At 39.2% G+C, this 26,707-nt stretch overlaps 1 protein-coding gene across 1 annotated transcript in view; it reads left to right on the top strand.

Annotated features, from left to right (window-relative positions):
* Positions 1-26,707, top strand: part of MAP3K5 (mitogen-activated protein kinase kinase kinase 5) — a 156,533-nt gene that overhangs the window by 124,260 nt on the left and 5,566 nt on the right. Inside the window, exons 16-27 of the mRNA XM_084623488.1 lie at positions 3,596-3,723; positions 7,403-7,539; positions 8,480-8,585; positions 9,523-9,680; positions 10,180-10,357; positions 11,269-11,289; positions 13,482-13,659; positions 13,751-13,919; positions 16,059-16,244; positions 19,842-19,947; positions 23,552-23,795; positions 26,518-26,630. Coding sequence (XP_084479614.1) covers positions 3,596-3,723; positions 7,403-7,539; positions 8,480-8,585; positions 9,523-9,680; positions 10,180-10,357; positions 11,269-11,289; positions 13,482-13,659; positions 13,751-13,919; positions 16,059-16,244; positions 19,842-19,947; positions 23,552-23,795; positions 26,518-26,630 — 1,724 coding nt within the window. The remainder of the gene's footprint in view (positions 1-3,595; positions 3,724-7,402; positions 7,540-8,479; positions 8,586-9,522; positions 9,681-10,179; positions 10,358-11,268; positions 11,290-13,481; positions 13,660-13,750; positions 13,920-16,058; positions 16,245-19,841; positions 19,948-23,551; positions 23,796-26,517; positions 26,631-26,707) is intronic.

Genomic DNA, 26,707 nt, shown 5'->3' with positions numbered 1-26,707 from the left:
GTAATTTTGTCTAACCCAAATGCTGTGTTTATATACTTCTGTCCTGAAGTACGATTGGCCACTTTGCTGGTTAATGAAGCCCTTTCCTGAAAAGCTGCTGATAAATTATCCATCTCTCTGGTTTTCCTGTACATTTTCCAGCTCTGTAAGAAACAGTCTCCAAAGCTGTGAAAAACAATGAGTGGTAATAGCAGTTGGGAATGTGGCCATCTCAGAATAAGAGTTGTGGGGAGGAAAGGCACCGCTTGCAGCTCCAATCAGAACTATGTATTATTGGCCTAGTTTAATATGAGGCTAACAATGGCCTAGATTGTCTCCTGCTGCATAAAAAGATCAGAAGGTTTCCTCCATGGCAAATTTTTGGGATCTCTGGGAGGCTAGGGAGGTCCTGTACCCTGCTGCACCAGCTCTGTCCTTACCCCACCAGTCCCACACCACCAGCTCTGCCCTTACCGCACCACACCACTTACCCCACTGCCCTTACCCACCACTTCTTACCCCACCACTGCACCAGCTCTGCCCTTACCCCACCACTGCACCAGCTCTGCCCTTACCCCACCACTCTTTTGGAGCTGTGCGATCAGGAATCTGTCACCTGCCCATTGAAGTTCCTGAGAGTAAATGGAAAGAAAGTGAATAAGGACTGTGGATGTATTAACTCTCCTGTGTAAGATCTGGGGGAGTTGAAGGGAGTATTCCTTGTGTATTCCTTCTTATCCTGACCCAAGTACCTCCCCACCGCATGAACTCTAGACTGTGCTTAGAGGGCTCTGTAGGGACCAGGTAGGGGGAAGAGGATGCTATGGAAGGACCTGACTACACTTCAGCATGGAAGACACCTGTTGATCTCTGGGGCCCTGGTTTGGACTAATAATAGTGTCACATTAACTGCACCTCTCAGACTTTGAGAGGTAACTTCATGACGGTATACAATCTCTTTTCAGGGAGAAAAAAACAAGTATTAAAGGGCTCTTTCATGTACCAGAGAAGAGCATAGCAAGAAGCAGTGTCTGGAAATTTAAATCAAACAAATTAAAATGAGAAATACAGAAATAACAGTGAGGGTGATTAACCATTGGAACAAACTACCAAATAGGGGAAAGTTATGGATTCTCCATCTCTTGATACCTTCTCAGCAAGACTGGATGCCTTTCTAGAGGCTACGCTTTAGCAAAACACAAGTGATTGGGCTCACTTGAGAGGTAACTGCAGGAAATTCATGGCCTGTGGTATTCATGAGGTCAGACTAGATAATCTAATGGTCCCTTCTGGGTTTAAAATCTATTTAAACTTTCTGAAGCCTTTTCCATCAAGGCCATGCAACCTGCCTCTATATCTATACTTTTCAGTATTGCCAGCCCCCTCATAATCTCAAACTCAATAAATTCCCCTGTTAGAGCGGAAGGATGGTCAAGTGGTAAGGGTACTCACTAGCTCAGGACTTCAGTGACCTGAGTTCAAGTCCCCACTCCACTACAGATTTCCTGTCTGACTGTTGACAAATCACTTAGCCTCTGTGTGCCTCAGTTCCCCATCTGTAAAATGGAGATAATAGTTCTTCCCTATCTCATGGGGTGCTGTTCTACATTATGTTGTTACTCTTCATTTTTTGGAACTAGTCATATATATGTTTCTTATATTCCTGATAAAGATGTTGCTGATATTCAGCATCTCATTTGTGCTGGACTCCTCCTAACATTTCCTGATCAGCTCCACCTTCTTAAGTACATCCTGGCATACTGAATGAAGCCAACAACTATAATTAACCACAACAGAACACTCTGATATTAGTTACTTGTAGAGTTCTTTAAGATGTTGAGCCTGAGATGCATTTCAGTTTTTGTTTACACATAATTTGTAGTGAAGCCTACGTAAAAACTGGAATAAACGGTTTGAAAAATACAATTATTACATACCCTCTTTCATTCAGATTCAGTTTGTGCTGTGAAATTTCTTCTGTATTTAAATTGTAAATTACATGCAATGGGTGCCATTTAAAAACTGGATACTTACCATCAAGAATAATTACGTTCATCGTGGTGTTTGCAATATTTTCTATTCTAAGTATGGGAAATTCCACAAATAATGTGGTAAAGATCAGAGCAAGCCTAAATGCTGCCATGCAATAAAAGTCAAATTTTTAATGGAGCCCACTATATTAAATTGTTGAATTATTTAGACTCTTAAAAGTTATATTAATCCCCGGGTTCTGATGTGCTGTTGTGCTCAAGAAATAAGCCATATATTGCAAATTGGTCTTCTTTAAAAAACAGCATTTTCCCATGTGACCAGAAGGAATCGATATAAGAAGTAACACCCAAACACACCTCATAGTTATGTTAAAAAAATTACCAAAAGCTGTAACTAAAATTGATTTTTCAAAAACTTAATGAAAATGGCAAATCACTCTATCTTAAAGGAGATTGCCAAGGTTGATAGGAACAAAATTATTCCTACCTATAGCAATGATTTTAAAAAATCCTTCTGATCTTGAAAATCTATCCATCTCTATAAAGCTAGGTGTTGTAACAGACAAAATACCAATTCAGTATTCACAATGTCCACAACTCACGTTTGGGAGAAGATTTTTAAGTGCTCAGTACCCAGAATTTGGGGTCAGATTTTCAGAAAGCCTTAACATCCATTAGGCACCTGAGTAAACTCTAGATTACCAAAAATTCTCAATATTTCAAAAGAGGTCAGTGTCTGACTTGTTGAGCTCTTTTGAAAATCTGGACATATATTTTAATGCCTAATGGAAGTTGGCACTCTTACATACTTTCTCAGCTCCACCAGAGAAAACAGGAAATCAGGCAGACAATCTGATAGGATTGGAAAGTGAGCACTAGCCCTGCCTGAAGGATGACAATTCTGTTTCACAGCAACTTTCAAGGTTTTGAAATTTGTTTTTGTTTTGCATTGGAATGAAAACAAATCGGTTGGAATGTTTTTGTGAAGCAGAATTTTGTCACACAAGCTGTTTTTGGAGGGAAAAGTTCAAATTTTCAGTTCAGGTCTCTGTTTCCCTTGGATGAGAAGTGACCAGTGAATCCTGGACCTCAGAAATCTTCCCAATGAAAATATCATTAAAACTGATATCATTCTGTGAAACATTTTGGCTTTGACAAAATTACATTTTGGTGAGCATGTCCCGACCAGCTCTAGTGCGCACCTCTCTATGAAGAGAATATGCTGTTCCCTGGCTGTGATAAATATCCAGAGCTGACATTTCAAATAAGCCTCCTACTTAGCAAGGTTCTCATCTAAATTAGACTATCAATCTAAGAACATATGCTTGAATTTTTATTGCAGATGGACTAGTTGATATATCTGGGCATTGAGCTTTTTGCCCACCTGCTCATTCTGGCTGACTTAGTTTGGAGTATACTTTCTTTCTCCACAAACTCTGGGTGACTGCCTTTATTGTGCCAATTTATTTTTCAGTATATACAATCATAAGTGTTCTTAGTAACGTGTATTGTAGCATTGTGTACAACATTTCAATGTACATGTTTCACGAGGTCTCGTGAATTTTGATGGACATTGTGGTACAATATCCAGCTTTTTATAAAATGAACATTTCCTTTACTTCCAGGTATTCCCAGCCTTTACATGAAGAAATCGCTCTGCATAAGCACCTCAAGCACAAGAACATTGTGCAGTACTTAGGTTCCCTTAGTGAGAATAGTTTTATTAAGATATTCATGGAACAGGTGCCAGGGGGTAAGTGCTTTTTTTTTTTACATTTTTAAAATATAAAATTTTAGAATACTGCAACAGTAGAGTAAATGTGTGTGAATAATATTTTAAAAAATGTCCATGGCTATAAGCCACTTCTGTATGGAAATTGCACCAAGGCTAAGTCTGGTAAAGTTGATGGTTTGAACAGACTAGAGAGTTGATTTGTATAGCTAATAGGAAAGGCTAGAATGACCTCACTGCACATTAAGCAGTGCGGGCTGTTGTCTGGCTTGTTGGAAAAAGATGTCTGCCCCTTTATTGGCTAGAGAGTCAGGAAGTGACTTTGAGGCAGCTGCAGACCAGGTCAGGATGGGCACTCTGACCCATCCCCACCAGGTGACTGGCAGAGAGGAGGGATTATATAGGTCCATGTCAGTGCAGGAAAAGCCAGGATGTATGGGGCCCACGTCTCAGACTTGGGAGCTAACATGTTTTTGGCCGATTTTAAAGGAGGTGTTAGGATATGTCTGGGAACCCTGCTAGGTATGGTGGGGAGGCAGCCAAGCTAATTGCTGGCGCCTGCTTATGGCACATGTCCAGTGCAGGTACTCCATAGGGAAGGGATACAGTGATCAGATAAAATGGATTGTAAAGGATTTAAAGGTGGTATTTTTTAAAGGAGAGGAAACAGAGATTCAGGGCTCCTATAACCGGTATCTTAGGGAGCCAGCTCCCTCCTCCTTTGTAGGCTCCTGTCCACCCTTGTTCGAGGAGGGGGGTGGTGATCTCTCAGCAGTGGGTTGGCTGGGTAAGAGGGAGTGCTGATGGAAGTCCCCGGGTATATATTGAAATTATTATGGAATTACCTGCACTATACAATTTTATCTGCTGGGTACTCCCAGACATTTAAGAATAAAGTTGTGGCCTAATTAAACCACATCCAGTGTCTCCTGTGCTTCTTCCAGTATAGATGGGCAATTGTTGCCAAGGTGCCTGGATCCAACTTGGTCAGGGTTCAGAGTAGGGTATGGTTTGGAAACAGCACTTGTTGCTGTGACAGATGACTTCCTCCAGTATACAGACTGGGGAAACAAGTCCTGATAGACTTCTTGAAGCATTCAGCATACTTGATTGCCAAAGAGGCTGTAGGGATGCACTGAAATTACCTAGTATATTTTGAGTCCTTCCTGTTAGGCCTCACCCAGCAGGTTGTGATGGGCAATTATTCTTTCTTTGAATCATCACTTGAGAAATCCCACAGATCAGTTATGCTACCATCTCAGTCATCTGTGTAAAACGATGTGGTTAGCTGGTTTGTTGTCTGAAATGTCAACAATGTGCAGACGATACCCAGTTGTATGCCACTATTGCATGAGATGTAGCCACCACCAACTCAGAGTTTTTCAAATGCCAAGGGGAGATGAAGAATGTAGATGCAGAGCAGCTGCCTGAAACTGAATAGAGGCAAGACAAAAGTGATGCTGGTAGGAAAAAGGAAGTGGTTTGAAGACCTTTCCTCCTCCATAATATCATCTTTGATTGAAGGCATTGCTCATTTTTTAAAGTCAAGGATCTCTTAATTCTCAATGTATGTGGAGGTCCTAACTGTCACGGCTGCAAAAAATACACATTTCTATCTGTGGTTAGCTACAAGACTGCACTCCATCGTATTAGGCACAGAGGTGGCTGTAGTAATCCACATATTCATGAACTGTAGGCTCAATTAATTGCAACTTATATCTACGAATGATACCTTACATCTTTCAAAAGCTTCATCTGGTAGAGATTGTAGACGCTTGTCTGCTGAGCAGTACAGATCACTGTGAACAAACTGCCCCAGTGCTCTGCTCCCTACACAGGCTCCTGATTGAATACAAAGTCCAGGTCAAGGTCTCTGTTTTAATACAAGCTCTGCATAATATTGGCCCTAGCTATCTGAGAGAGCACCTCTCCTTCTATGACCATGACTTCCATTAGCAGTTACGTTCCACTGGAAATATGAAACTTTTGGGAAAAGGTGGTGTCATAAATATAAAAGGAAGGGTAACCACCTTTCTGTATACAGTGCTATAAAATCCCTCCTGGCCAGAGGCAAAACCCTTTCACCTGTAAAGGCTTAAGAAGCTAAGATAACCTTGCTGGCACCTGACCAAAATGACCAATGAGGAGACAAGATACTTTAAAATCTGGAGTGGGGGGAGGGACACAAAGTCTGTCTGGGTGTGTGATGCTTTTGCTGGGACCAGAGCAGGAATGCAGGTCAGAACTCCTGTAAAGAGTTAGTAAGCAATCTAGTTAGATATGCGTTAGATTCTGTTTTGTTTAAATGGCTGATAAAATAAGTTGTGCTGAATGGGATGTATATTCCTGTTTTTGTGTCTTTTTGTAACTTAAGGTTTTGCCTAGAGGGATTCTCTATGTTTTGAATCTGACTACTCTGTAAGGTATTTCCCTTCCTGATTTTACAGAGGTTTTTCTTTTACCTTTTCTTTAATTAAAATTCTCTTTTAAGAACCTGATTGTTTTCATTGTTCTTAAGATCCAAGGGTTTGGGTCTGTGTTCACCTATGCAAATTGGTGAGGATTTTTATCAAGCCCTTCCCAGGAAAGGGGGTGTAGGGCTTGGGGGGATATTTTTGGGGGAAGACGTCTCCAAGTGGGCTTTTTCCCTGTTTTTTGTTTAACACGTTTGGTGGTGGCAGCATAAGGTCCAAGGACAAAAGATAAAAGTTTGTACCTTGGGGAAGTTTTAACCTAAGCTGGTAAGAATAAGCTTAGGGGGTCTTTCATGCAGGTCCCCACATCTGTACCCTAGAGTTCAGAGTGGGGAAGGAACCTTGACAGGTGGTAAACGGATGGAGGAGATAGAATCTTCATGGAAGCCCAACCTGGACTATGGAATTCACTCCTACATGAAATGAACAGTCAGAACTAAATACAAAATCTATCCCTTGAATTTAGCTTTTCTACAAAATCTCTCCACACATACTTAGAGACACTTCCTTAATGCTTCTTTTCAGTCTGCCTCTCTTCAGGGAGAGAAAGGAGTGTGACTTTGATTAGCAGTATACTAAACAATGTGTTACTTGAAAGACCACATCTTTCCCTAGGCCATATTGCTCCAGCTATGGTTGGCGGAGCTGTTCAAATTGGATTCCTCCTGATTTAACAAAGAAGTGGGAGATTGATTGTAAAGCATTCTACATGAGGGGCCTATAGTTATGGAACAAGCTTCCACACACTCGGTCTGGGAATGTTGACCTGGAAGTGCATACTGCAAGGCCTTTCCTTTTGCCCAGGCATCTGAAGGGTGTAGAGTTTTATGGGATGATGGTTTAGCGGGGGGCTGGGGGAGTGGAGACAGAGTTTTGGTGGGGAAAGTTCACCAACTGTGCTGTGTCAGGGGTTGAGACTTGCTCGGGTTTTTTTCCTGAGAGTTCAGTGCTGGTTTTGAGTTTGCTTGGCATTACTTAAAAGCAACAACACAGAGTATTGTTTAGCCAATGACCATCATGAATGAAAAGAGAGACATTTTTTTTAAAAGTTTGATTATAGATAAATCTAAGAATGTTCTGTGTTATGGAGGATGTCTGCTTTTTAGTAAAGGTATATTCTGTTCCTATTAGTGTGGTTACATTTACTACTTGACACAAGCTAAGGCCAGAAAGAACAATCTCTGAGCTAAGTTTACTCTGTTTTTTTCCCCAAAAAAAATTTATAGGCAGCCTTTCTGCTCTTCTGCGTTCAAAATGGGGACCACTAAAAGATAACGAACAGACAATTGGTTTTTACACCAAGCAGATTCTTGAAGGATTAAAATACCTCCATGATAATCAGATAGTACATCGAGACATAAAGGTGAGAAGGTGCTATGAATCACAGGCATGGGTTCATTTAACAGGGAAAAGTCATGTTTGTAAAACGGACAATTATGTGGTTTCGCAACACACTCATGAGAGATAGGAAAGAAGGGCTCTATATTCTATTATTACAATGTTACATAGAGACTGAGATGAGCTTCTGCCATCTAAAGAGGCATGCAGAGTTTTAGCTGCAGAACTCCCATATGTTGATGGAAGTTGTGTAACTATGCTCCCATTCAGTATATTTAAAAATCTATTTCTACCAGTAATTCAGTGTCTCCTTTTTTCCCAGCTATCCCTCTGCCCCCAAATGTGTTTTCTAGTGGTTTAGGTTACCTGTATTAACTTGGAGTTTTCCTACTGTTGGAATTCATTTTATATTTCTTTTTAGTAATCATAAAGTTACTTGTGATCATAGTCCATAAAAACCTGTTTTAAAAGTGAAGATAAGATTAAAGTAATATTTTCAGTAATATGGCCCAACTTTGTGGACAATACATTTGGAGTTTCAGGGTAATATCTTAATCAAAAATACACTTTGGAAAGTTGGGAAAGTGTTATAGGGGGTTGGGAGGAAAGAAGGAGCTTCCATAATGAGATTCTTAATACAGACCTGACAATGGGAAATCATTTTTTTTTTTTAAAGTTGGAAGAATCTTTGGTGTTTCTTTCCTCTATCAGTATTCTTTATGGAATTTCTGTAGATGGGGAAGCATACACAAGTGCTGATGTTTCACTTTAGAGAGGGAGCACCTTTAAACTGTTACTGTAGAAGGTAGCAATGATGATTTCCCCCCACCCCGTCACCCCCTTAAATATCCCTTTAGAGTAATTATTATGTATAAAAGAATGCGCTTTGAAAATGTGTGCTGCAAGTTGTCTTACATTAACAGTCACTAGAGAAAAATAAGTGGTCTAAATGTTCTGTCCTTCAGGGTGATAATGTGCTTATCAACACATACAGTGGAGTTCTAAAGATTTCAGACTTTGGAACATCAAAGAGACTTGCGGGGATCAATCCGTGTACTGAAACTTTCACTGGTATGTTTCTAGCTTACAGTGTCTTCCAATTTGAAAGCAAAGGAAGAATAGTTATGAATGCAGGGTCAGATCCTGCAGCAGCTTCACATGCAGAACTTCCATGGACTTCAAATCAATGCATATAGTAGCTGGAGGAATGGGCTTATATTACTTGCTTAATCTTAAATTATAAACTTTATTTTAGTAAGTTTAATTGTATGCACTGGTAGAGAGGAATGCCATTGCTGACATTTCTTGAGAGATTCAAATCCTCCTAGGCAAGATAGGCCGCTTTTCCCCAGGTTCCTGACTCTCCTTCTTGTGTACACAGTTTTTAATCTTGCTGCCTCACTGACCCAAAAGTAACTTTTTCCTTTGTTTGCTTAGTCTGCCTAACTCCACCTCAAGAATTTGTCCTTAATTTGATCTTCCTCCTGCTTGAAAACCTAATTCAAACTTATTGCACTCTGGGCATTATATATATAATTAATAATCACTTTTGAACGTGTATATTTCAATTCCCTCTTTCAGTGTTTGCTAAATTCTTGCCCTCTGAATTTGAGAATGCAGAATGCTATGGTTAAATGGCTCTTTCACTCCAAGAAGTAGAATCCTGTTACCTCACTAATCAGTTCCTTTCCATCTCTGAATCCAATTCAAAATTGCCCTCCTAATTTTTCTGTTGGTGTATAATGTGACTATGTGAAAACTGGACCTGATCCAAAGCCCACTGAAGTCCACTGAGTTTCAACACTGACTTCAGTGGACTTCAGATCAGATCTGTAGCAAACATCATTCACTTGTGGCCTTAACTAAAAGTATTCTTTTGAAATCTGTGAGGATAATTTCTTTCAACTACTAACATTACTCCCTGCCCATCCGCATTGTTCCCCCGTCCTTCTTAGCTGCCTACTTCATCATCCGAGTTTTAAATTTAAAAAAGTGTGGTTTTAATCAGGTACCCTTCAGTATATGGCACCAGAAATAATAGACAAAGGGCCACGAGGCTATGGGAAAGCTGCTGACATCTGGTCTTTGGGGTGCACTATCATTGAAATGGCCACAGGGAAGCCTCCATTTTATGAACTGGGAGAGCCACAGGCAGCTATGTTTAAGGTAAGACCTCTTTCTTAGACCGTTCTGTTCAGGTCCATTGTTTTTTGTAAACAAAGGAAATCTTATGACTGTATTAAAAGACAGAGAGTGGGAGAACAGCAAGGATAAGATAAAGGAAATGCCTCTTTAATGAGCATATTAGAACGAATGTGTTATCTGATGTGATTCAATTGAGGGGGAATGCTGTATTGTTTCGAAGAAGACAAAAATGAAGCAACAAAATGCTGTTCACAGATCTGTAAAAAAAATTTTTATGTCTGTTCCATTTTAACATGGTGAGCCAGTGATCAGTGCATCCTCTTTCTATGAGACCTTCCTTGGGAGCGAGAGAATTTTTCAGATATTCTACTAAAATGCAGGTCATTAATGATGATTTTGTTTCATGGATTTCAGTAGGTTTTAAGGAAGGGGTTTTAGTAAGTCTCTATCAAAAGCAGATAGCAAAGTGTATGAGAAAAGACTTCTGGTTTCTCTTTGTTTACTCTTTCATCTCTCTCAGGTGGGAATGTTTAAAATACACCCAGAGATCCCTAAATCCATGTCAGCAGAGGCCAAAGCCTTCATACTGCGTTGCTTTGAACCAGACCCTGACAAGCGAACTTTTGCTAATGAACTACTTGTAGATGAGTTTTTAAAGATTTCAAGCAAGAAGAGAAAATCCCAGACAAAACTCTTAGGTAATTTTATCACTGAGATGTATCTGTTAGATTTTACCTCATGAAAGAGACTGTTTCCTATAACCATTGGTCATAACCTCTGAGACTAAAGCAGTGTATCCTCTGTCTTGATGAATATTCAGCAGAATAGGTCTATAACAGGGGACTGGACTAGATGACCTCTCGAGGTCCCTTCCAGTCCTATGATTCTGTAAGAGCATAATTCTGTTATCACCACTTGTATGGGACTGTTCCAGATAAAGTATTTTATAGTTTCTGAAACTCCTTAGAAATATTCTAATTTAAAGCATACTTGCACAACCGATTAATCAGCAACATTTGTTGATTACATAGCAAAAATAGTTCAATATAAAAGACTGCAAAATTTGTTGAAAGCTTTGATTTCTATGACAGGCATTAAAACAAACTGAGATTCATTTTTTCTAAGGGTTTTACCATTGCTAGAAATATTAAGATGTTTGAAATTTACTTTAAACTTAAACTGAATAGAAGACTCTTCTTACTTTAGCTATTGTATACAAAGTTATTACACAGATTATACCACTGGTTTTGTTTTTTGTTTTAAATTGTGGAGCACAAGTGGTTTCTTTGACAGCATAAGTGATGTATTTATTTAAATGTGGAAAAAATGCCTGTTGCATTTAAGAAAACATTTTTATCAAGATACCTAAAATAAAGAAGAAATATTTAGATCACCATGTTAACTTGTTTGGAGAAAAAAAACAAATAAAAATAGATTAAATTCCAATTTCTCTTTTCAATTGAAATCAGAGACTGATTGGATAAATGACAGCCTAGATAGGGTTAGCATGCACAGTACAACTGAGAGGAAAGAATTTATTACCTACACTATATTTACTCAGTTAAATTTACCATATGATGAGTATTTTTGTTTGCTTTTCCTCCCACAGCTCTTTCAGCTAGCTCAAATGGTGAGTTTTAATATTCTAACTTTTTTCCTCAAAACATGTAACTATGCTGATAGAACAAAAATAATTTACTCTGCGATAAATTATCACATCTAAAAACTGCACAGATGAGATAATTGGACACAGTTATCAAACCGAACAGTCTATCATTCTTAGGAAGCCATAACCTGACCACATAGGTTTAAAATACTGTATATCAGGGGTTCTTAACCTTTTTCTCTCTGAGGCCCCCCTCGACATGCTATAAAAATTCCAGGGCCCAGCAGGGGCGAATGGGTGTGAGTCTCGGGGCCAGGGCTTGGGGCCTAAGCATAGTTTGACTTCTGTTTAGGGTGGGCAGGGGCCAGTGCAGCTCGAGCCACCTCCGCATGGCAGAGTCCAGGGAGGGAGCGCTACCTCCACCCTTTGACTCATCTCAGCAGGCCACCCGGCCTGTCTGGGTTCAGGTGGGGCGGGCACGCAACCAAAATTACAACTCAAAGGCGTGGGGCTTAGCTCAAAAAGTTTGAAAACAGCTTAGGGTGCAGGGAGGGGGATACTAGGGGCTGTGTATGGACTGGGGTAGCTCAGGGTGTAGGGAGAGGGCTATTAGAGGCTGTATGCCAGGAGGACTCCCCTGCAGTCCCTGTTCCCCAAGGGCTCTGCCAGCCATGGAGCCAGGTCTCCCCACCCAGGCGACTCTTACCAGCTGCGTGAGTGAAGGGAGTTGGGAGCTGAGGAGCAGTTTCAATGTGCGTTACCAGCAGGAGAGGAGGGAACGCTGCTGCTGCCTGTTCCATGGTACCAGCTGCCCTGCACTGCCTGGCTCCCACTTCCCTGGCCAACGGGTGGGGAGAGGAGATGGGGGGAGGTGTGGAGCTGCCCCCAGGACTGCCGTGCTCTTGTGCTGCATTTGGGTGGGGGAGAGGAGGCAATGCCCTCCATGCCCCCAACTCTGACCAGGGGCTCAGGGCTTCTGCCCCACGGGGAGCACCAGGGCTCGGGGCTCTGAGCTTCAGCCCCATGTCCCATGCTAGGGAGCAGGGGAGGGCAGTGAGGATCGGGGCTTCAGCCCCAAGCGGGGCGCCGGGGATTGGGGCTTCAGTCCTGCAGCCCTCTTGAAAGGTCTCGCAGACCCCCAGGGGGCCGTAGACTCCCAGTTGAGAACTGCTGTATATAATCAGGTTAGGTTATGGTTTGACAGGGCAGGTGGCTAAAATCTTGCTTATCATGGGCCTTGTTGTTTATAGTAACAGTTCCATTCAAAATGGTGCATGGCACCTGAAACAGCAAGATGTCAGAGGGACATTTGCTTGGAATAGTAGTCTTTGTCTCCATTTTTATTAATTTTTTCAATTACCTAAATTTTGAGATGCCCTATAAGAGTTTGAATAGGGTGACCTGATGCCACGATTTTATAGGGACGGTCCCGATTTTTGGGGCTTTGTCTGATATAGGCACCTATTCCCTCCCAACCCCCGTTCCGATTTTTCACACTTGCTGTCTGGTCAGCCTAAGTTTGAATGAGAATTCAGAACCTTCTTGCTGCAACAGCAAGTGTGCTGTTTATAGAAGAAGCTAACTCAGAGTTAACTTGCATGTATCGCACATTTGTCCAAAAGAATCAGCCCCAGGTTATCTTCCAGATTCACCTAGGGTGAAATTTAGCTTGGTATAGAGGGCTTGTGTGAAGGGCCTAGTACCACTTAAGCTTGAAATTGTTCCCATTGAAGTCAATGGGACTTTTGCCATTGACTTCAAAGAAAGAATGATTGGGCCCCTAATGTAAGGCTTAAATTGTTGCAAGGGTTTGGGGCAGACCCCCTGTGCTGAGATATAATACTCTGAGAGAATGCTTAGAGGCGCTCTGGAATGAATGTATACATAAGCACTGTAGCTCTGGGAGTTTATTATATCTTAACTTTGTAAAGACCATAATGCCCAGTAAGTTGAGATGGTCCCAGGTCTCTAAGAACTGTTCATCTAAAATATGTTGTGACTCCTTCCAGTAGCTGAGAGCTCTTTTCAAGTAACATATGGGGGGAAAAAAGAGCATTTTAAGATATGTGTAACTGAGGTGGGAGGTTGGAGTTTACCTTTTCTGCCTCATCTTAAAAGAATAACTTTCTTTCCAGAATTAAGGTATAGCCATTGTAGCTTAGACCATTTGGGATGGTTTTGAAACACTAATTTTCTGATTGTTCCTTCATGAGTAGAATACCTTCGGAGCATATCTTTGCCTGTTCCTGTTCTGGTAGAAGATACGAGCAGTAGCAGTGAATATGGCTCTGTTTCACCTGACACGGACTTAAAAATTGATCCATTCTCTTTCAAATCAAGAGCCAAATCATGTGGAGAAAAAGATGCAAAAGGAATCCAGTCCCTTTTTCTGAGGTAAAGAGCTATGTTGTCTTTGTGTTGCTTCACGGATTAGGAATGTAGGGGTTTTTTTTTAAATGTTAACTTTCATCATGTAAACTTTCAGCATCCCAGATGAGAATTTTGAGGATCATAGTGCTCCTCCTTCACCTGAAGAGAAAGATTCTGGGTTCTTCATGCTAAAAAAAGACAGTGAGCGAAGAGCCACTCTCTACAGAATATTAACAGAGGACCAAGAGAAGGTGGTGAGGAACTTAATGGAAGCCTTAGCTCAGGTAAAATAACTTGCAGGCAGACAAAAATATCATGTAATTTTGCAGGTTTCCAGTAAGTGTGTGCATGCATATGGGTAAATATTTATATTAAATCAGGTGTCAGACACAAAATAAGGTTTGACAAACTATAGGTGGCTGATATAATGTAGGACTTGAGAGAGTGCAGTTGTATTGACGATAAAACCATGCACCAAAATTATATTTGTGTTGCGGTACATTTGTATTTTACATTATTCATAACTACTGCCTCTGCGTGCGCACAGATATCAACTGGTTGAACAACGGAAGAAAAAATATGAACATTTTAATGAAATTTCATTTTTGCCAACACTTTTTTTTCTAACAGGACTAATAAAGGATGATGGCTTAATATGTGTAATTATCAGTCTAATCAACTCCAAAAATGTAAGCCAGGGATATTCAAGCTGTGGCTCTAGAGTTACATGGTTCCTTTGCCCAAGTTGGTCTCGTTTCAGACTACAGCAGGTGTGCCAAGTAAAATAGACTAGACACATCCCAGGCCTTTCAAGCTGCTGTGAAAAGGAGCAATTGAGAGAACAAACAGCCCCATCTCTCACAGCAGTTAGGAGTGGAGGTGGAGGGAGGGAGAAGAGAGTGTCAGGTGGAGCTGTAGAAAGCCACAAAATAATAACGCATTACCTCCTGACACTACTATGGGTGATTCATTCTGATATCAGTGCAGGAGGATGTGAAATAATAAACAATTCTTCATCACACTGCAAATGTTGCGACACTGTAGTCAGATGATGTGCTTTTTGTTGTTGTTTTTGCAGTCTGTAACTGCATTTCATTCTCAACCTGAGTATCTTTGCTCTAAATCATGCTTTGTATGTAAAATATGGTCCATGGTATTTAGGTTTTAAAAAAAGGTACGTTCAAGAAATTATGGTTCAAATTTAAATGTCTGATTTGCCTGGTAAACCTTTCTAAAGGTACCCAGCACTATTGCTGTGGATAGAAACTGTTGCCATAACAATAGAAAGAGGTTTTCTAGTTCTTGGTAGAATCAGTCATTGAAATAGTGGTAGAGAAGGGTTAAAAACTGGAGGAAGTAAAACAGATGTGCCCAAGAACTATTTGTTTAAGTGCTACTATAACAGATATAACTATCAGTGCATGTGTCAATGGAACAATGTAAATAATGGAAGAGGATGAAACTGAATTATTTATAAACAGAGGAATTCCTGAGGCATGACATAGTCATGACAGTAGAGTGGAAAAAATAGCAGGAAGCAAAAAGCAACGTGCTCTTCTGCTTTGGAAACCTGTGTTGGGTATCTTTGCAAATATTTATCTGACTTTAATCAGAATAACTCTCTGTAAGATTGTTCTGTGATAACAGTTTTTCCCCTGGAGTTTATTTTAATGACTTGTGATATTTTCATATTTCTTTCCCCACAATTGAAATTCAGATTTAATTTCAGCTGGTATAACTGAAAGCTAAAAGAAAAAACCTTCTGACCCTATACCTAATTGCTTTCTGTAGTATTCTCCAAAAATGACCTTTCAAGCATTTTGGTATATTCTTAGCTGATCTAAACATAAAACAGAGATTTCAGAAATGTGAACACATATGTGAATGAGACAGATCACTGATTGCATCCACAGTATGTTGATAATAGTCTGTGAAAAATTCAGGCCAGATGTAAATGTAGCTATAGTGTGAAAATGCCCTATTGGGGTGAATCTTCTGCTTGGAGTTAAGCACTCAGGATGAAATTCTCCCCTTACAAAGCCCTCTGCACCAAGGAAGTACCACCTCCTTTAAGGACTTTAACCCCTCCTTTAAGGACTAAATTAGGACTTCACCTTGTAGTGGCCCTCAGCAGAGGATGAATTTCACTCTCTGGACCTAAAAGTTTTAATAACAGTGAAATATGCATTTTCTCCATACATCTTTCTATAATATATTTACTTGCACAAAATAAATGAGTGGCACTGTGCAGCATATACTTTTTGGTAATTAAAGAAATGTCTGTTTTAGAGGTAAATTTTCTGGAATGTAGAGGAGGCAAAGGTAATTTATTATGCATCAACTCATATTGGTTAAAACCATTAGATGTAAAATTTAAGATATGTGCTTTAGGCTGAATTTCTTCCTTTTTGTTCCTCTAACAGGGAGCTGAAGAACCCAAACTAAAATGGGAGCACATCACAACTCTCGTTGCCAGCCTCAGAGAATTTGTAAGGTCAACTGATCGCAAAATCATTGCGACCACTCTTTCAAAACTGAAACTGGAGTTAGACTTTGACAGTCATGGTATTAGTCAAGTCCAGTTGGTGCTATTTGGTTTTCAAGATGCTGTAAGTAGACACTTTCAGAAGTTTTGCTGTATGAAGTCTCAGTTAAAGGGCCAAATTAAAGACTGGCAAAAGCTGATGAAAATTCATTGACCTCAGTCCAGAGTTACCCAGATGAGAACACTTGAGGGCTCCAATTCTAATAACAACAATTGGAACCTTCCACCCACAGTCAGCTTTTGGCTTGGCTTCCATGTGATCCTTTGGGCAGCAAGTATGTCCTGACCGCAATAGTGATTTCCTGCCCCCCAGATTTATGCGTCCTCACAGATAAATAGCAGGAGGGTCCAGCATGCTTCTGAAAATATTACACCATATTCCTCAAGTAGGAAAGCCTCAAAAATGTAATATTGGGGTTTTTTTTTAATAAATACAAAATTGTGCTGCATGTATACAGATCTCTTGCACTTGACTCTGCTAAGAAATTAATGCATTTAAGAAATCTCAACAAACTAAACCATACCTAGTTTATAATGTTGCCATTGTATTCCTATCCTGATGCAAGTGATCCAGTAGCAAAAATTTTGGCAAATCTGAGTTGTAAACCTTCACCCCAAACTATGAAGAAATGGCTATTTTTTTACACGTCAGTCGCTAATGTAATACTGGCAATCCCCAAAATGATAAATAGGACACACAAATGGAATCCCTTTAAATAGCCATCTTATTAAAAAGCAATGTTGCTCTCCCAGAGCCTGCTTTAAGTGTTATTACAAGTTCTCTGCTAACACTTGTTTTAAAGAGGCAAAAGTTATCTTGTATTGTACAGGGATAACTGATACTGGGAGCATTTGTATGTACATTATCTTATTTCCAATTTGAACACCACCTTGCTCATACAATCCTCTGTTCCACCTTGTACTCAGTCCCATAGTAAATTTACCAGATTACCCACATCTTGAATTGAAACCCCACTGACCTGAGGAAGTTCTTTAAAATCTGTCTTTGGGTAAAAGATGATGAGCTGGCCTGCTGAAGAGGCCATACAAAGAAAGTAAACAGAAGGCTTTAAACAAAATAGTCCTGGGATCCTACCAAGAAGAATCCCAGTGAAGAAGCAGGGGCTTATTGGGAATTTCTCTTTCCTGGTGGAGAGTAACAAAGCAGTAGATACACATTCTCCACTGCAACTCTCAGAGGTTGTGGTAGAAGTTCAAATAGAAGCAGCTTTGTATCACCATGCAATTTATTGGTGAAGGCAAATGGCCGAGAATGACTATTTAAAGCAATTGGGATGTTTTGGGAGAAGAATCTGGCTGGCTATGCTATCCCAATCAGAAAGAGTTCTGCAATTTTAGTATCCTGAAAACTGACATTACAGAAAACAGGACATGTGTGTGAGAACAGGGACCATTCTGGAGATATCGGAATGGGTGGCACTTAATGTTTGTACGGTAATTGTCAGTGTTTGTTTCCACACAGAGACTGTTTTGGTAGGAGTTTTTTGTCCCATTATATATCATTCAGTTGCAAGGCAGTCCTCCCAGTGACGATATTTCAGCATCCCAGACACAGGCCTGTCATCTGTCACTTTCTCCTCTTCCAATTGCAATGCTTATTTTAGGACAGGCCTCCTCCATTTCCTGAGAACAGGAAATAGTTAAAACAGGAACTCTTTGAATCCAGCTCCCAGTGTTGTAGGGGATGTAGATAAAGCATTGAAGTCAAAGGGAGCTGTATAGACTCAGACCTCTATCACAGAAAAACAGCTTAAATCGAGATACCAGACTCTTCTCTTATATCAGGATATTACGAAAAATGGGGAAAATTATCTCCTTTATTCTCAGGACTCATGGATAATAATAAGGGCTGATAGTCAGGATATTCTGATCAAAGCACTTGGAAAAAAAGTTTTGTTTTGTATTCTAAAGTGCTTAGTCATACTACTGTGGATGTTTGTGTTCCTTGACAAAGTCACATCATGCCTCTTCAGTGCGGAAAACAGCTTGAACTTTGTGCTCATTAAAGGCTCAATCCTGCAAGGTGCTGAATACTTCCAGGCAGGTGTTGAGCAGCCTCAACTTTCATAATGTCAGTATACCTCTCAGGAGGTGCTCAATACCTTGCCTGACTGGTCTCTGAACCCTGTGGTTGGTCTTTTTGAGCAGTATAGCATTCTTCAGCTTGGTAGCAGTTCTCTTACAACATGACAGAATGCCATCTAGTGGCTATTGTAATAAAGAAATGAGAATAGATTTTACAGTTGTCTTTGGGCAATAATAGAACACATCTTCATTTGAACTTCTATCCATCCCCAAAAGACATCATCATCTTTGTGACATCACTGTCATTTCCTACAAGAAGATTATGACAACCTTCAGAAGACAGAAATAAACTGATCCTGTTTTCATGAAGTGCCTTCAAAATAAAATCTGAGGAAAAAGACATAGAAAATATCCTATTAGTCTCTCCAAAGGAAATTTTTCTATGAGGCATTTATGGATCATTATTAGAATGAACTTCTAAATGTAATTTAATTTGTCTTTCTGAAAAGTTTTGAGTCCTCCTGCTCCTTTATATGTCCTACTGCTGTTGGTTTCACCTGTCAGCTTTTCCTGTATAGCCCTGGTGGCCTAGTTTGAGAGCCAGCTTGTGAAACCTAGTGGCTGCTGTTCCTGCCAACTTTGGCTAGGTGTCCTTGTACAGTTTTGAATAATCCACCATCCCATCATACCCTTGCTGTCTCCTTTCTCGGCTCACTTCCAGCCCTGTGTGAGTTTGAAAGGAACAGCCTCAGAAAAATATATTTTGATAAGTTACAGAGAACTAAGAGTGTAGTTGAGAGTGAAGTTTTGGAAGAATACACAGACAGGACAGGACCAGGCCAGTAGATATGGAAGAGGCTATAATTTCATTAGCTACCACCTCTAAATCAGCAGGGATATACTGGGCCAAAAAATAGGAGGAAGGGGGCAATGGAAAGGAATCTAAAATAATCTTTAACTTGTTACAGATATTTTTAAATTTCAGAGAAAACCCACATCCCTTTTTCCTTCCCAAACCAGACTAGAAGCAATAAAAGAATTAGCAAAATTCCATTTAAGTAAACTAGTATTAAATTGCTCCTTTCTTATTCAAGTGGGAAGAGCCTCACACTGTTTTTTGAAGAGGGTGCACCCATCTTTATTTTAAAATAGACAACTGTATTACAGCCTTCCTAACCAAAGCAGTCAAAAATCATGTCATCCCTCCCCCACAAAAAAAATCATAGATTGGCTTAAAAGTCATGAGATTTTTTTTAAAAAAAGGGTTATTTTTATTTGCCCTGTGGTGCTGAAGCATTCAGGGTTCACATTTTTAAGCTTTTCTCCACAACCCTGAGGGCTAAAATCTGACCTTTTCAAAAATGAAGGCTAAGATTCTCATGCCACCATTTGACTCTAGGAACTAAGAGTGTATGAAAAATACAAATGTCACAAGACTTGTGACAATATTGCAGACGTTGGAAACACTGCTATTCTATTTTCTTTTCTAATGACACCATGAAGTTACTTAAAGAAAACTGTTTTTAATGCAGTGTAGCTGAGCTTAATATCCTATTATCAGCTGTGTGCAGTTTTGGGGATAAAATGATTTCTGAACTGCATTCTCTGTCATCAGGTCAATAAAGTTTTACGAAATCACAACATCAAGCCGCACTGGATGTTTGCCTTGGACAGCATAATTCGAAAAGCTGTGCAGACTGCTATTACTATTCTGATCCCAGGTGAGTCACTGTGTTACACAGCAAACATTTAATCTCTGATTGCTTAAAATGTTTTTAATCGTGCTGTGATCATGATGCTTCACAGAAACTTTTAAAACTTGCAATGACTTCGTTTTGTCTTTGTTGACATGCATTAGCTGTTTCACAAGCCAAGTATTCACAGGTGAGTTGTCACAGGTATTTTGGAGTGAACCTTTCCAGGATGCATAATATAATAAGTGACGAATGGGTAACCAGTAGTAGACTTACCGGTGCATTTCGAGGGCCAGATTTTTCAGGTACTCCGCATCCACACATGGGATATGAAACAGAGCTCAAAATAGCTCATCACCCAGCATACTTAGCTCTTTTGAATATGTGCTCTGAGGTACAGACTGTTGGCCACCCAAGAAGTGTAACAGTAACTTGTGTGGCTCCAGGGGCCAAAAACTCTCTCTGGGGTAGTAGCCAGATATTCTTCCCTGCTACAGCTAAGAGGCTTCTGTTGTGTGAGAGTTGTCAAGGAGAAGGATTCCATGTTAAAGAAACGCTAACCCATTTGTTTCCAGTCTGCCACACCCACTATGCTGCTTTCCTCCATTGAAAACAATGGAACTTTAGAATGAACCTGCTGCATTCAGCAGTACGGCAGGTGCATTCTTCTTGGGCGTACTAAATTTGCAGCATTCAAGTGGTTAATACAGACTAGCAATTTTTCCTTGCAATTGTATAGGGTATAAATTGCCCTTCTCTAGAGCTAGTCTACAAGGCCTGTGGACTACTTAAATTCTACTTGAGACCTATGGTGTAGGCCATTTTTACAGAGGTAAATTTCACACAAAACAGATATGGTTTTGGGGAGAAACAAAGGTCTGTAGTAATGACAAAGTGACTAGAGAAGTGTGATTGTTTCTTTGAAATGTTTTTTTGCAAGCTTAACTGCCATGCATGGTGCATTTTTCTTGGTATTAATGGTGGGGTTTTCAAAAAGTGCTTTGTGTTGACCTAAATTCTGCTCCCACTGAATTCAATTCCAGTTCACTTCAATGGGAGAAGAGTCAGGCCACCACTCACTGCTTTTGAAAACTCCCATCCTAAAGTCCTAAGCATTTAAGGTCCTTCCTGTTTTGCATAACTATCTTCAGTGTGTATGATAAGTAGGCAGTGAAGAATTTGATTTTTTTAAAATAATTTTGACAGATATATCAATGTTTATTTTTAAGCTTTTTTTTTTTTTTTTACATTTTCAGATTTTTTGGGAAATTATGGGGGGGCAGACAATCAGAGGTCAGATAATAATTATTTAATGACAGGAGACATTGAGATTTTAAAAGTTAAGCTATTAAAACAGAAATCATCACTATCACATGTGAAAATATACAAAGTAAATATTCTTAACTTAAATTCGCAAGCAGCATTTTTCTTTCTTTGCCTATCAATTTCAATTATTATCTATAGAAATATTTTCTCATCATTTTGTGTGTTGGTGAAATGGATATTTATCGACATTTGCCAGTTAAAATCTATTTTCTAATACCTTGTCAATAAATTGTTTATTTGATACTTCCAAGTTACATTGTATGTCTAATTTTAGTTTTACTAGAGTGCTGAAAATTCCACAGGAGTTTTTATTACTGCTTATTCTTTATTTGTAACCAAAAACTACATACAGGGAGCTATTCGAGGAGGAGTTGTTATTGGATCTTGTTTACAAAACGAATAAATTGTTGTCCTTTAGTGTGGCATAATAGTTTAACTGGAATCCAAACATTTTCACAGGGGAAAAAAAAATCAGTTTGGATTATTGGTGGAGGTTTAGTCTGCTTTCCTCACTTTGGGGCAAATATAGTTTCATTGCCTTTGGAAACTTAGAATGTTGAAATCTACCTAGCTCAGCTGTGGAAGAGCATACTGCAATGTGTGGAAGTGAAGAGCGAGAAAATGGAGGGGATCCTGGGCAAACTCCCCTCTGCTTCTGAGTTTGCCAGCAATTAGGGGGAATGCCGATGAAGTGAGCTGTAGCTCACGAAAGCTTATGCTCAAATAAATTTATGAGTGTCTAAGGTGCTGCAAGTACTCCTTTTCTTTTTGCGAATAGACTAACATGGCTGCTACTCTGAAACCTGAACAAATTAAGAATCAAATGGGAGAATATTCGGGGGAAATAGGCTTAGAGGTAACCAGTCTCAGCTGAAGAAGGAAAGGAAGAATGTGTATCACTAAGTTGATGCAATTTGCAAATTGATGTTACTTTGTTAATATACTGTAGAAGAATATCACGGACCTAATGGAGTACATGTTTTACATAACTGATAAGAATTGGTAGTTAGTGTAACAGAAGGAAAAGGAGGCAGAGTACATTCCCTCTTTATACAACTGACTTCTGACAAGTGAAAATGAACAGTGCTACTCCACTTTTTTAGTAGTATTCTATCATTAGGGGGTAATGATCTTGGTAAGTAAAATAACCCTAATCACAGATAATGCTAAATTTGGAAGAATGGGAACCCTGCCCAGATATAGAATTTATGTTAATTTAAGAGTTTGAAAAATGCAATTCAGGTTAGATATATGAAAAATTATAAGCTGTGGAGAAAAAATAAAGAAGGGAAACGTTTGCTGTATAGAAAGTGCCCCAGTTTAGTGACCAGGAAAGAGATTTGGGGATAATTTTAGAAGAATCACTAACGCCTTCATTCTCATGTGCAGCTGCAGTGAGCATTTACAAGGTGTAAGACTGCATCCATTATATGATGGATATAATGTAAATCCAAGGTGGTGGTAGTGGTATTAATAGGTACTGTTGCTTTAACCTAAAATACTGTGTGCGATAGTGGTCATTAAAAATAAATCTCAAACAGCTATTGCTCTGTTTCAAAACATAAACAGTATAAAAGAGAAGGGAAAAAAGTGGCAAAATATGCTTCATACAAATGGTGACAACCTTTGGAATTAATGTCTGACTTTTATTCTGTCCTGTATTTAACCAGGTCCATTGGCTTTAAAACAAATACTCCACTGTAAATCTGAAAAGCAAAATAAAAAAGATTTGAGCCATATCTTTGAAGCCAACACTTTAGCCAAATTACTTGCCTACAGAATTTTGTTTTAGTCACATTAAAATCCATTATATAGTGTGTTTTGAGGAGTTTTTTAGTTTTAAGGGTCTGATCGAAAGACTATTGAAATTAACAAAAGAGAGACTCCCATTGACTTCAGTATGTTTTGAATGAGGCCTTGTGTGAGAGGAATGCAAGCATGTTATGTCGCAAACTTTGAGCACGTATTGCACCTTGTTTGCTTTATGTGGCACACACAGTGAATTCTGGGATTTCTGCATGGTTTATGACAAAAATACTAGCGAAGTCTGGAATCCTATGAGTAAGTACAGATTGTTACTGCTTGGAGATTGTAAATGATCATCAGAAGCCAAATAATGTTCAAAATGTACTAAGCCATTGTAGCATTTTTAAGCTGTTTTTAAACCCTTTGGAAACGCAATTACAACCTTTTGCTGCAAATTTTTCAGGCATGGTTGAATGAAAGCTCTAGGATGAGCTATAAGTATTAATTTAAATATGACTTTATTGTTGGGATTATTAATAATAAACATTATTTCTAATAGAACTGAGGCCACACTTTAGTCTTGCATCTGAAAGTGATACAGCAGATCAGGATGACATAGAAGTTGAAGAAGATCATGATGAACAGCCTCAGAATCAAAATATTCAACGGCCTTGCATTGTCATAGAAGATGCTGTAGCTACCTCAGGTGTGAGCACACTCAGTTCTACAGTGTCCCACGATTCCCAGGCTGCTCATAGATCACTGAATGTGCAACTAGGGAGGCTAAAATTAGAGACAAATAGGTAAGTCTAAAGGATTCAAGTGTATTTCTTATGATTGATTGCATTTTCTTTCACTCTTAAAAAGTTTCTCCAAATCTGACAGCTGTGATAATCCATAATACAGTGCATTTCTCATTTAATTGATGATAAACATTAATTTGTAACTCTGAGTTTGGAAAAAATCCACATAATTTATTTCAGGCTTATTCACTTCAGTACACTGCTGACAAAAATGAGTGTAAAGCTTGCTTTCAGGCGAGCTCTGTTTTTAACTGACTATTAAACTTGTTGCCAAGGTTCTGCTATTCTTGCCTTTCATGTTTCATGGTTAAATGACACATTTCATTTTCATAAAAGCAGAACTCATTATTCCTTTCTATAGTTATTTCCAGGGAACAAATCCAAGCTGCTGAACAGGGGCATTGCACAATTAAACAGGGCCCAGTCTTGTCATTTGTCTTGTTTTGCATGCGGAATTCACTACAGCAGGATCGATCACCAGGAGGCTGAATTGTTTGAAAAAAACAAACTTTTCTCTCCGATAGTTGAAGGTGGAGAATAGCAAAGCCTTATGAAAAAAACAGGCCTGAAAATACAGATTTCCGAACTAATTGAAAAATATGTCTGTACATTTTAAAATGTGTATATACATTGTATCTTGATAGGACAAATCTTGTGGTGCTGGAATATTCTTTATAATCCTTTATACTGATGATTAAATTACAAGTGTTTGGCAATGACACTTCATTTCCAAGCACATTAGAAAACTGAATGTGATTTGGCTTGATTTGAGGTCTTTAGACAAGAGAAGCTTTTTAGTAATTCAGCATCACTTGAATTACCTGTTAGCATTAAAGTGCACTGCATTTTCTTGTTAGGGTGAACGTAGTTTGTGAGTTCTCATATTACAATGTAATATATTCAGCTTGACATAAATAGATAGTTAAGACATATTCTGATTGCCATATATAATACAATGACAATATACGTGAAAAGTCCTCATACAAAAACCTCCGGAATCTCCATTAAGCAAAGGAATTAAAAAGAAACTAGTTAGGCTGGTCACATTTTATTGCCCAAGTTTCTGATGGGGAGTGGCATCCTAACAACATGTTACTATTCAGAATAAAGCTTCATTCCTTTCACTCTAAGAATGGATGAAAGATATACTGTTAAAGTTCTTTGTTTTTTGTTTAAAAAAGTAAGTTGTGAGCAATCTGCTACTCCTATATGCAAAACCAAAAACTTTCTGTCATGATAATTAGATACAAAAATACTACTTTCCATAAGTTATATGGAAAACTTTCCCTAAATAACCAGGATAATTATACTACTTTAAGCTTTGTTAGCATAAGCAGCATATGGCTGTCATTTGCAAGGCAAAAAATTGTAAACTATTTAGATGACCATGGACACATTTATCAGCCCAGATGACTGGGTGAGGAATAAACTATATGTACTGTTAGGAACAAAACAATGGTCCATCTAATCCACTATCCTGTATCTGACAGGGGCCTGCACCGAATGCTTTGGAAGAAGATGTAATACCCCTATAACAGACAATTATACTCTAACATTTCCAAGGGGAAAGTTTGGGGAAAGTGTCTTCCTAACCTCAGGGAGTTAGTGGAGTAGGTTTATGCTCTAAAATATAATGTATATCCTTTGCATCCTATCTATTGTAACTGTGTAGTGTTCAGATGTCTTATTTTTAAAATGTTACTAAGCTCTTTGCTGTAACAATATATTGCCCCAATGAGTTCCACAGATTAACTGTGCCTGGTGTTAATTTCCTTTTATCAGTTTTAACTTTGTTGCCTTTGACTTCCTTTGGATGTCCCTTTATGTTTGTATTATGAGAGAGGTTAAATAGAAGCATTACTTGACCTACTGTATATATTAATTTTACATAATTCATCATGACACCACCTAGTCAATCCTCTCTGAAATAAACAGACTGTATCCTAAACAATTAAGATTTAGGAGAGGAAACAGGGAGGTGACCACCAGCCCCTTATACCTACTGAGGGCTGGGCACAAAGCCAGTCTGTGGTCTTTGAGTGCAAGCACTGATTTAGGCTAAAATCTACAGCAATGTTGTACTCTTCAAAGAGGGCGGGGGGGACTGCTCCCATTGGAAGGGAACGTGTGCTACACCCTTTCAAGAAGTATAGCTGTGGCCACCCTCCAGCTGCATCTACCTCTAATGCAGTGCTTTCAGGAGCTCCTGCTGGGATAGATATAGCTGCCCTGCGCTTTATGGAGGGTAATGTGCTAAAGACGCAACTTAGCCCTATGTCCATTAACGGTTTTGACCTTTGATCCTCAATGACACTCCTTCCTCCACAGCTGAACACACTACCCAATTGTTTTGTTTAATTTTTTTCTTTAAGAACCAAACTCAGTTAAGTAGGAATGCTGAGTTGCTGAAGCTTCATTGAAAGTTTCTGTGCAGCTCCCATTTGCTATGAATACTTAAAACTAGTTTTGTTGAAAGGTCCCAACTCTAGGAACTAGAACACTGGATGTTTACATTTTTACATGTGTATTAAGTCTTAATTATATGCACTAGTGAAAGCTAGAACAGTCTACCTTTTCATTTAAGATTCCCAAATTAGTTATGAATGTTACTAGCATCAGTATGGTGGATCCTAGTTTTCACTGCTATTAGTAAACTCTTCAGATACTTTCCTGAAAACATAAAATTAAATTTTAAAAATCCATGCTTCTTTTCCCCCTGCAGGCTACTAGAAGAGTTAGTGCAGAAGGAGAGAGAATTTCACACCCTTTTGCAACAAGCTATAGAAGAAAAGGATCAAGAAATCAAAAACCTGAAGCTTAGGTCACAGCGAGTAGGTAAGTGAGTAAGGGTGACCAGATGGAACGGGCAAAATATCGGGACACATGGGGGAACCGCAAAAAAAAAAAAAAAA

This window comes from Lepidochelys olivacea, assembly GCF_965140295.1.
Source record: "Lepidochelys olivacea isolate rLepOli2 genome assembly, chromosome: 3".
Classification (NCBI taxonomy): Eukaryota; Metazoa; Chordata; order Testudines; family Cheloniidae; genus Lepidochelys; species Lepidochelys olivacea.
Note: the sequence above shows the minus strand (reverse complement) of the source record. Positions and strands in the feature narration are given on the sequence as shown.